General features: G+C 41.9%; 5 protein-coding genes across 5 annotated transcripts; all 5 read left to right on the plus strand.

The window, feature by feature from the left end:
* The first annotated feature begins 1360 nt into the window (after positions 1–1360).
* LOC108110622 (extensin-1) lies at positions 1361–1776 on the plus strand. Its single transcript, XM_017219720.2, has one exon. It carries the CDS (start codon positions 1431–1433, stop codon positions 1677–1679), a length of 249 nt encoding a protein of 82 aa, XP_017075209.1. The 5' UTR covers positions 1361–1430; the 3' UTR covers positions 1680–1776.
* Positions 1777–2242: 466 nt separating this feature from the next.
* On the plus strand, positions 2243–2987 carry LOC108110595 (metacaspase-1B). The gene has a single exon (XM_017219693.2). The coding sequence runs from the start codon at positions 2289–2291 to the stop codon at positions 2601–2603; it is 315 nt and encodes a 104-aa protein (XP_017075182.1). The 5' UTR covers positions 2243–2288; the 3' UTR covers positions 2604–2987.
* A 386-nt stretch (positions 2988–3373) lies between these two features.
* LOC108110600 (bromodomain-containing protein 4) lies at positions 3374–3964 on the plus strand. The gene has a single exon (XM_017219697.2). The coding sequence runs from the start codon at positions 3451–3453 to the stop codon at positions 3775–3777; it is 327 nt and encodes a 108-aa protein (XP_017075186.2). The 5' UTR covers positions 3374–3450; the 3' UTR covers positions 3778–3964.
* Positions 3965–4825: 861 nt separating this feature from the next.
* LOC108110633 lies at positions 4826–5140 on the plus strand. The gene has a single exon (XM_017219733.2). The coding sequence runs from the start codon at positions 4847–4849 to the stop codon at positions 5069–5071; it is 225 nt and encodes a 74-aa protein (XP_017075222.2). The 5' UTR covers positions 4826–4846; the 3' UTR covers positions 5072–5140.
* Positions 5141–5982: 842 nt separating this feature from the next.
* On the plus strand, positions 5983–6523 carry LOC108110609. The gene has a single exon (XM_017219707.2). It carries the CDS (start codon positions 6008–6010, stop codon positions 6305–6307), a length of 300 nt encoding a protein of 99 aa, XP_017075196.2. The 5' UTR covers positions 5983–6007; the 3' UTR covers positions 6308–6523.
* The last annotated feature ends 4871 nt before the right edge of the window (positions 6524–11394 follow it).

The raw sequence follows: 11394 nt of genomic DNA on the forward strand, positions 1-11394 counted from the left end.
GATTCAGATGCCGCTCCCAATCCCGAGCCCCGATTTTCTGATTCAGATTCTTGACTCGGAGACGGAGACATTTTATCTTGCCAGGACGCAGGACTCGCTTGCAATTCATTTCCTAAAATATGCATAAGGAGCATCTGGCAAAGAGTTAAAAAATAATCGTGGAAAATTCTTGACAGAAAAGCGAGGCATTCATACTCTTTTCGGGGTTAAATGTTACTCGTAAATATTTATTATTGGGGAAGAACTTTGAAGTCACTTTTAAATACGTTTAAGGTAAGCAGCATAATGTTGTATTATTCAGAATATTGACTACCGATAGAGTTACTAATGCCAAATGCTAACTTAATATTCCCTATTTCAAGACCATCTTGGTAACCCCCTTGAGAGAGTATAATAACCAAAAGGAGTGGCATCATTCATTTGATACGCGCTGTCAAGCAGCCCGCCATGCCTTCCCTTGCGCTTACCGCCCACGAAGTTGAGTGGATATGTTGCGAGTTATGCGGCACTCATTTCCTTCTTTTGCGGCAGTCGGAAACTTTGCCCGAAACTCGTTTGCCACTTTGTGCATGTTTAACTTTTTAGGCCGAGAACCCTTAACCCCTAACCCCATGGTTAACCCTATGCCACACGCAGTGACAAGCCGCGAAATGCAGCCCGAACTACTCAATTAACAAAAGCGAAAAAAGGCACCAAAGACTTGTTAGGAAGTCAAGTGATTGAGACTTGAGAGACGTTTTGATTGACCAAGAGAAATGACCGTTTTCCTGGCCATGCATTTAATATTAACCCCTCGAGGCCAAGGCATGTCTGCAAACTGTGCGTAATAGAATTGCAAATGTTTGCTAAATACTTACAAGACAAGGAAAATATGTTGAGGATTATTCTAATTTTTATTATGAAAACTGTATAACTATTTGGAGAGATTAACTGACTGAGATTGAAGAGTTTTCTGGGCTTTTAAGATTTTCCTTTGTAAAATGCCCAACTTAAAGGATAATTTGATACATTTTTGGATAAGATTATAGAGCATTTTCACAATTGTCTGAAAGCCAAATGAAAAAATCCCCCCAAAATCAGTGATTCATTGACAAGGTCTTAATGTGCGAGAGATAAAAGTGATTCCAGAGTAACCCTCCCGTCAATGACTCATCCAAGGAAAGACATGATGGCTTGGCTTACAAAAGTATTGAAAAGCTTTTCCCATTAAAAAGCTTAATGCAAATAATCGAATCGAATATCGAATAGTATCGATACTTTCCGTAATCAGGTAAATAAGAGCCCCTACTGCGTATGAGTAATTTTTGAGGAGCTTTATTTTATGACTTTGATTACTTAGTCAGTCCCATGAGCTGCGCACTCTGTTCGTTTAGTTACCAGCGATAAGTCGACATATTTGGACCTACCAGGAAATATTAGTTTAACCCACAATGCCACCACCGCCTCACGATCACTGTGGAGGACCACCACATCGCCGTGGACCCGTGATTAAGGTGCAGATCGCACCGCCATGGCCGCGGCGCCACCATCGCCCGCCACCCCAGATTGTGGTGGTGCAGCAGCCGCCGCCACCGCCACCACCAGTTACAGTGGTGCAACAGGCCCCTCCGCCACCGTACTACCAGTACCCTCCCCCACCACCACCAGGCAGTAGCCACTACCACAACCCACAATATTAAAAGCGATCTGAGAACTTTGATCTGTAAATCAGCCATGATGAATTTATTTTAGGTAGTCTTACCAAGCCACTGTATAATCGTAATAAAGTATATATATGAATCATTATAATTTTCAATAATGGGAGGGGAAAAACAAAGGAATTTCACCTTTACCTTAAAACTATTGTACTAAAAATGTTGTTGATTAGTTGCCCTTTTATCCAAACATCTATGTTGTTTTCTAGCTGAGCATAAATTGATATATATATCGATTTCTGGGTTAGCATTTTCCGCTTTTTCTGCACATTCTGACCTATCTGGGAGATAAGAGCACTTCACCCACCGATAAGCCATAATGGGCTAATATAGTAAACAGAAAGCGCGGAAAAGCAAAACCCGATCACCTGTGAATGCACAACTGTCCGGCCATCGTTATCAGACCTTGTCGGATGACTAAGCCGCCTTATCTTTCGCTCTAACCACTGGAATAATTCCCACAAACCCTGATTGATGGAGCCCCAAAGTTCTAGTTGGCCCGAGAGAGAGGTGCTTTGGCGCGGGCTTTCCAGTGTTCAACGCGTAGCTGGGTGGTGAGGTTGGGTCGGTTGATTACTTACTGGCTAATCAACTATGCGGTACTATGAGGATCCATGCTGCTATCCTGCTCGCCATCACCATGGTCGTCCAAATATCGAGATTGATGTGGTTCCCGGTTGGGGTGGCGGCTATTATCCGCCGCCGCCTCCGCCTCGGCCCGCCGAGGTTGTCTACATGACGCCGGCGGCCACCTACATCCCCGGCACCGGAGCCCAGATGATAATGCCGCAGCCCTACGGCGGAGTCACGGTGGCCACCAATGGATACTATCCCCAGCAGCAGCCGGCCTACGAATATCAGTACCAGTACCAGCAGCCCTACGGCAATCCTCCCTATCAGCAGTGGTGAAAGAGGTTTGAACGGCGGAGAATAAACTAAGCAACCTCCAAATTAACCAAAATGAAATGTATTATCGATAAAGTGTAACCGAACGATAGATAACAAAAGGAAAAACAAATATCCCTTGTCTTTTTATAAAGTTCTTGAAATAACAACAAAAATCTGTTCAGCAAAGATATAGATAGTGGGTTCCATTGATATCAAAGACAACCTGTGTGTGTACCGACAAGTTGTATGTATCAATATATAGCTAATTATAAACAACAGACAAGTGGCGGAATTTATTATCAGAAGTTTTTCTAAGAAAGGTTATTAACTAATCAGATCAGAAATAAGTTTTATAAGTTACCTTTCATGTAAAATTATCAACATTTCAATCGTTTTTTAAATAAAATAAATAAAATCTCCATTATATACCACAAGAACTTCTTTTCGAATCTTTCGTTTACTGGAAGATGTTTGTTGGTATAGTATTTGGCCTGAATTAACTACAAAAATAAGTTTTCCAAACATCCTTTACCTCCTGAAATGATGACTAATGAAAACCTTGAACTCACCGATGAAATTCAGATTGAGAACGAAGCCCATTTGACTACTCATTGGAATTTTGTGTTTATCAATTAGTGTTTATCAATGTTTTTATCGAAGAAGACATTAATGCCACCTGACAAGATAGGAAACTAAGCTACTGTGCGAAAACACAGCGTACATAACGAAATTAGAAAAAGTTCCCCCAATCAGCGATAAAAACTGCCTTAAATAGTTAAGCAGGTGGGGCGGTAAGTCAGTTCGACGAGAGAGTCAAAGGTAGCCGCATCGCCACTGAGGATAAAACCTGGATACCTTCTGAACAGCCATGCCGTACTACGAGGAGGAACGTCGCCACCACCATCACCATCATGGTGGCAGGCCCATTGTGGAGGTGGACATTGTGCCGCCGAGGATCCCTCGCCCCGTGATCGAGATCGGAGTGGGCGGTCGCTACCCTCCACCACCCCCCAGGGTGGAGGTCATAACCCCAGCTGCCGTCTACCAGCCGCCACCGCCACCACCACGTCCCATCATCGAGGTCGACGTGGTGCCGCCAAGCCGACCCTTTATCGAGTTCAACATCGGCGGTCGCCGTCCTCCGCCCCGAGAGGAGGTCATCATTGTCCAGCAGCCTCCTCCGCCCAGGTGGTAGGCGTTGCCGAGAAGCGTGAACAACCGTAGAAAACTTTACAAATTCTCTGAATTAATGTTAGAATTATACATAGATATCCTTGCAAATAAATGTTATTTATCAAATATCCCTCAGAAATTGTCAATTTAAAATGATAAAAAAAAGTTTGTACAATAAACAGGAAAATAAAATCCGTTCACGCTTTGAAGTTAGCTCTTTGTTTTAGTTTTCAGGAAAAATAAAAAAGGAAGAAATAAAATTAAAAGATTTTTCAACTTTATCTTCAGAAATAATTTGAGTTTCCCCCAATCCAGTCCTTGGAGTCCCAATGTAACTGCAGATCCGCATGAAATACTTGCTAAAATGACTTAAACGCACTTTGCTTTAATTGAAATACATTTGATTGGCTCTCAATGTCGGCCTGCTATGACACATTTTCATGCTGCCTGCATTTTATTCGCAATGTTAATGGTACAAATATGAAAATTTAACTGCTGGCGAATGGCATAAACAATGGTCAAGGCTTGGCCCCCTGTCCGCTCTCTCTATTATCTGGAAACATGATTGTTTTCGTACTTTTTTGTATTTGGCTTTGGCTGCTATCTGACTTGGCCGAAATGATTGATGTCCTTTGGCCAGAGTCAGCTTATCAATTAGTATACAGCTAGCCTTGTCTGTACACAAACATGTTTGGGCTTTAATAAAATGAAAACTATGAAATGTCATTTGTTTACGCTTCGGTTCGTTTTTTCAATTCTCGTTGAGCTTTAATCTCTCTGCTGTGGAAAATCTGTAACTTGTATTTGTATTTTTGTATTATTTTATGTTTTAATGTTTACACAGCTTAAATGATAGCAATGCAAGCTGGGGGACCGCTTAAGAAGGGGACTCCAATGACTCACTCAACCACGAACAAATTTCAACCATAACCAGAATGAATCACCGCAACTTGAGTGATCCCTTTTAACGATTAAGATATCATTGTATTCCCTTATCACAATCAACTTCTCTATATAAACGATATAACAAAGGGGTAAAGCCAGTCTAAGCATAAAACTCAAGCAAGGAAGATCCTAGAAATCAAGAAACCATGTCTGACATCAACATCAACCTCCAGTGCGAGTGCTACCACCGTCGGGGAGTGCTCTACTATGCTAATCCCTTGGCTTGGGGACGTCCTTGCCGCCGATGCCGCAGAATGATGTCCAGGAACGTTGTGGTGGTGCCCACTCAGGTGGGAGTTCCTGTTGCCACCACCAACAACGCCGTCAGCACCACGACCACTTTCGTTCCAGTCTCTGTTTCCACCTACTAAGCCAAAAGGTTCTAAAGATTGTTAACTTTGAAGATAATCTTAATCGCTTTAAGTCTAATAAATGCATTTACCGAACAAGAGAAATGGTTTTATTCATTTAGAATTAAAAACACATCCACCAATTGTAGGAGCTTTCATAAAAGATACCCGAAGTTAAACCAGATATATAAAAGATAGGTAAAGGGTTAAATATATCTGAAGACTTCCTCTTTAATGGAATTTCAAATAATTTTCTTTTTAAAAAATCTAAAAAATGGTTACTGTTATTAAATAAAGTGAGATGTCAAATAATTTGCTTTAGTTTGTTATTCAGATATGAAAACCGAGGCGTAATGAAGTTCTGAATAATAATAATAATAATGGATTGGAATAATAATAAGTTTAATTAACCTATTTTCAAGAATATTTTACACCAACTAACTTCAAATATGGACGAACAGATCAGTTCTATAGAACTACTTTCACAATTTATGTACCTAAAGATACATTTCTGGCACTTAACTTGTATCTTATCACGATATTCAGGTGACTCTTGTAATGTATGTAACCGAGTCGTTTATGTTATATGGTAGGTTATGTAAGTCTCTGATCTATCTTGACAGCTCTCTGCAGTTTCCAAGTCCCAAGTCCCGAAAGTGACTCACCAACTTTAGATAATTCCCAGGCAACCCCCAGCTATGCGGAGCTCTGTGAATCAGCCATCCAAGTCAATCGTAGTATATATTTTAATGCAAGCGACCAGCCCTGGAAAATTTGAATCACTGAGGGTGCCATAAAGTTAATCGATCAATGTAGTGATAACAGCCTGAGAGGCTTTCCTTATCACAGTCAGTGCAGAGCCTCGGAATCAGCAAAATATATATAATACCGGGCAGAAAGACAGCAGAGACAGTTAGCAAAGAAGAGTCGCAGAACCAAGACCAGAACTCGGGCAATATGAGTAACGTTAATAATGTTAATATAAACCTGCAGTGCGAGTGCAACCATCGCCGAACCATTTTCTACTACGCCAATCCCTTGGCCTGGGGACGTCCTTGCCGCAGATGCCGTCGCATGATGGCTAGGGGAAATATTGTGGTGACCGTGCCAGCAGCACAGGTGGGTGTGCCAGCGCAGACCACCGCCACCGCCACAGTGATGCCTGCCCAGAATGCCACCCACTGGCAGAATCAGCAGGGGCCTCAGACGATGTCCGCCCTGCCGCCGAAGTACGATCAGGTTGTGGCTGCCAACTGAGCAAAGACTGCTATACCTTTTTCGCATTTATAAAGAAACACAATAAAAACCAAGTAAGGAGCATTGCAAAATCTACGAAATCTGACTGGAAGCTATACATATTTTGTAAATGTGTCATAAAAAGAACAAATTCTGTTAAACAAATTAAGTTAAGTGCATCGAAATGTATTATTTACATTAAATAAACAGTGCCCGGTGCCTGATGACTGTCTTGAAGGATAAATCAATGTTAAATAGACATCATTTGCAGGTTAGCCATTGTCCAAATGGGGCTTTGCCTCTCATTTGCAAGGCAAGGAAATATTAAAGATCGTTTAAGAAAAACAGCGGCAGAAACGGAAAGTTGTCACTGGCCGAAAATCCCAGCTGAGACCAGTTAAATGGGAATTAATTGGCCCGCTGCTGCTGCCAGCCAGGGTTGCCAACTACTTTGTGCAATTAAAACAAATTGTATCTAACAGATACACGAGGCAGGTTAAGACCTGACTAAGTTGGTCGCCTGTAACTATGCACTTTATATACCCTTTAATAACACATTCCCTGTTTATATTCAGCTGGAGAGCTAAAATCTATATTAAGTTCTAGGTAATATAAAACATTCTTGCCATACAAATCCGATATATATTTCCCATTAGTTTTAAAGGGTATCTAAGCTTTCGACTTCGTAATGCGTTCTGTGTTTGCTTTGTTGGCACCTTAACAAAGGTCTCTAACCAGGTTTAGCAGCATCATAAAACTTTTGTGCACATAATAACTCATATTAAACTTTCCCGGCTACCTGCTAGCTGTCTCTCTGTCTCCCTTTCTCTAGCCATCTCTGTCTACTACTATGGTCCCTGCCAGAGCCACTCATTTATTTACCGACTGAAAAGAAGAGACTGCAGCACCTGGCTGCTAAATATATTTGAACTTTCCAAGTAATGATTAAGAAATAAGTTGTAGAAAAGTTGTAGGAAAGATTTTCATACGTGTAGAGAAATCTTAAAGATTTTCCCTTGAGAAACTCTTTTTAAGAATACACTGCCCCCCTCCAAGCTAACTATCAGCCCACTCCCCCACAACCTTAACACATTTCCACCTCGGACCTAATGTTTTTCTTTAAGCATTCGCTCCATCAGACGAGGGCGACCTGCTTTCGCCGTTGTTTCATAAACAATGGACATATTATGTACGGGGCAACAACAATGGCCGTGGGTGGAAAAGCGTTTGGGTGGCGCAGGAAAATGGGGAGCCGTCGGAGGCAGTCAAAAAACAAGGTGTTTCCGACAATTTTTGCCTGCCCTAGGCCAACGTCAACGTCATTGTCGACCGTTTAGCGTCTTGGAAAATTCCGAAAACGATTAAGGGGGAGGATTTTAGAGGGTGTTAAGTAGCTGGAGTCCTTAACCCCTTGCCTTGGCTCGTTTTCTTGGCGATTGAGTAACCTGCAGTTAGCCCAAATGATTTCCCCAACCTTAAACCATTAATTAAACTCAACCCTTTGCCTTGGCTCGAACCCCTGAGCCAGTGCCGTCCTCATTTTGATTTTGGTCTTTGTTTTGCTTAGCTTTTGTCTCCTCGTTCTCAGATATTTTAGCCTGGAACATTTTTAATTGTGTTTCCGGTAATTTACTCTCTATTAAAAAATTTACTTTCCCATAAAGTGGGCCTCCACCCTTGACTAGCTGCTGTTTTCAATTGTCGACTCATCAAAAGTATCGTCGTCATCCTCATAATTTGGAGGAGGAGTCCCCCTCTTGTATGCCTTACCTGCTGTTGCCAAAATCAAATTACATTAATAACTCGAGTTGGGCATAAATCAAGCCCGCAAAGGTGGGTGGATTTTCCCATTCTCGCCTTCGATTTTCCCCTTCTCAATGCCTTCGCCAATCATGATCTCTTCACTCTCTCAACTCATCAAATCTGCTGGGAAAATTGTTTGGAAATTTTAAACAAAAACCAAAAGTCCAAAAAAAGCAGCAGGTGGGGAAAAAGAAACCCAAATTTCGGAGCATTTTACTAGCCACGCCTACCAGTTGCCGCCCCTTTGCCACACAGACAAACCCTTTTGTTGTGATTGTTCATTGAGGCATTGAGGAATCTGGAAAGTAGAAGCTTGAATGAGTAGTCCACTGGGAAAAATACTGGGATAGTAGGGGTTATGGGAAAAAATCAAGAAGAAAGGGAGTTTGAGTTTTGTATCTAGTTTACATACCTTTCTGAATCTTAGAATCAGTATTAGATTGCTAAGATAGGACACAAGTTTTAATCCCTGTGTATAGATGAGCAGTAAATCTGGGAAATGAAATGAGGAGGAAGGGGGAGAAGTCCTGGCAAGACGACCGGCTGGCCAGTTAGTCCAGTGCATTACCCCTCCCCTCGTAGCATGCATGAAATGTCTATTCTAATCCGGAAATTAAATTCCATTTAGAAATTGTCCTATACAAAATGTTTGGTCAGACATGTTCCTCTCTCCTCAGCGGGTGTGTGTGTGCGGGGGCTGTGTGTGGGATATATGTTTGGGGGATAACTATAGACCATAGTCGAGCACATATCTATATGCCTAATTTATGGTGAGCTCATCGGCCAACTGGAGATGCAGTGAGTTTCGCTTTGACCAGAACTTAACCCATCAAAATACTTGGAAACTCCCCTGGGAACTGCACTTCCCTAAATCGAGTGAAAATTGCTAATTGCCTGTGAGTTGGTCTCTGCGGTTAACTTGAATGACTTGATGGATTAACGTTTTTACTTAATTTTGAAAATTTCAAATTAATCTTTCTGGAATCTCTCAGAATTCCCTACCAGTTCGTTTATGTACGAGGTAGATTATCCACCTTTTCTATATAAACTATTGATATTTAAGCCAAACTAAAAAGAAGGGTTAAGTCCTACTGACTCCTATTGGCCAGATTAAGTCACGTGTCAATATACAATTAAAATCCTGTCCGAATGACAGAGCCTTAAAAATCACAGAATGCAAGCCGCAAGGTAAATGCCGGAAACCAAACAGCTTAGCCAGTCACTTTTATATTTAGCCAAAAGTTTGAGAAGTGGGACTCGCTTTGGATTTGAATGCCCGTTTAGCCAGGGAATGGCTTATAAAATGTGTCAACTAATCAAAGGCACAAAAACACTCAAAATACCTGAGGCAGGCGAGCAATCAAAATATTCAAACTGCCGGCCATTTGTAGTAAAGTAATAGAGGGGTTGCGTTCTAATGCGAGGATGCCATTTGGTTTATTTGTTTGTTTGTACACTGGGAAAAAGGGGTAGTAACTACTGCAGTTACTCTACTTTATAAATGATAAATTCTAAGCTAGACTGAAATCATTCGCCTGCTTGTACTTTCCACACACTTTTAATAAAGAAGAAAAACTTTTCTGGTTTTCAGCATATAATCCCTCTCTCGTTTAGCCCCCTTTGTTCTCAGTGTATCTGGCGTGTGAGCTATAAAATTCTTTATCATTCTTTATTTGTTTCTCCGCTGCTGTTGTCTTTTTAAAATGCGCTCGCGAAAATGGGCAAATGGCAACTGGAAATGTTTATGGCTTGTTATTTGGGCATAAAAGCATTGCTGCCACGCCCCCTATTCCTGGCATATGACGTGACTCCCCGCACACACGCGCCAAAAATTATCATTCGAAATAAAAGGCAGCCGTGGAACAATGAAATTGTCAGAAAATGTAAAACGAGACACGCATCAAAGTGACGCGGAGGCGGGGAAAATTGTTTTGCCAAACAAATAAATTTATGCTGGCAATTTGGAAATGAGCGCGGGGTTTTCCAAGATAAATAGAGCGCCACTTAAGATGCTCATTCAGAGCTAATAAAAATTACGCAGCAGCAATTGCAGGGGGCACGAAAGGGGAGAAAAATAAGAGGAAAACAGCAAAAGTTCGAAAGTGTCGACACTTTCAAGTGTCTCCTTCGCGTCCTCTCGCTCTCGCTCTTAACCCTTGGGCGCCGGGACACGTACCATCTAGGATCGTTGAGGTCTCAATAGCCTGCCCCCAAAAGGGGAAAGGCGGCAAGCGGGGGTCAGAACGAAGCGTGACGCAAATGGCAAATGAAAAGCAAATGAAAACCAAAGCGAGAACTGCTCCAATATAATAAGAAATGTAATCAGACTATAGGGAGTCGAGGTGGGGTGTGGGGGCAACACTTGGAAAACGGTTATGTAATGCCAATCTAAAAGGGCATTCAATTCCATTTCTAAGACTACAGACTGCCATTTAGTTAATTTTAGTATATGAAGTTGCTTAATAGTTTAAAATCAAAAGGAATAAAGGATTTCTAAACCTGAACTATTTACCATCTTCCTCTGAAAAGGGTTAGTACTTCGACTTCCTTGTAAAGCAATTGATAGCTTAGATTCGTATAACTAATACCACTTTTACACTTCAACTTCTTTCAGTGCAGAAAGTAAGTCCTGAAGATTTCGTGAGGTTAGCGCCATTGACCGGAAATGTAAAATGCACTTAGCACACATTTCCAGTCCCCCTAAGCCCTGGCTCCCCGCATCCTCTAGCAAAATATCGCTATCAATAAATTCGCACGTAGCTGAGAAGAGGGGGCGGTGAGTTTTGTGAGCGAGGAGGATTGCGGGGGATTTTCCTGGGCATTCGGTGCGCTGGATAATTGCGAAAAGTCAGTGCCAGAGTCAGCTGTAATTCCTTTTCTTTGGCCTCCGGTCGGGATTTTGTTCCTGGCACTCGCAATTTGAGCTTTTTGAAACAAACACGCGCCGAGGCAACTAAAAATGTTGAAAACGAATCCCCACATACTTGATGGGGCCGGAAAAGTGAAAGGCAGTGGACCAGAGGAGGAGATGGTGGGAGAAGCTGCTGCGGTGACTGCTTTTAACGAAAATTGCTTCATTAGAACTGCGGCAACGGCTTTCTTGGAGCACTCGACCGCCGACTGATTGAGTTCCACTTTTTCCACCGAACTGCAAGGGCCGTGGAACAAAGTGGCGAAATATAATCAGAATCGGGTTGAAAACCTTTAGTTATCCTGTAATTTGTTCAGGATTTATTAAGCATTTATTGGATTTAAATTCTGTAAACTGCCTTCAAACTGCCTTACTAAGTATAAGCTCTAAAATG

Source organism: Drosophila eugracilis, unplaced genomic scaffold, assembly GCF_018153835.1.
Source record: "Drosophila eugracilis isolate 14026-0451.02 unplaced genomic scaffold, ASM1815383v1 contig_2152, whole genome shotgun sequence".
In the NCBI taxonomy this organism is placed as follows: domain Eukaryota; kingdom Metazoa; phylum Arthropoda; class Insecta; order Diptera; family Drosophilidae; genus Drosophila; species Drosophila eugracilis.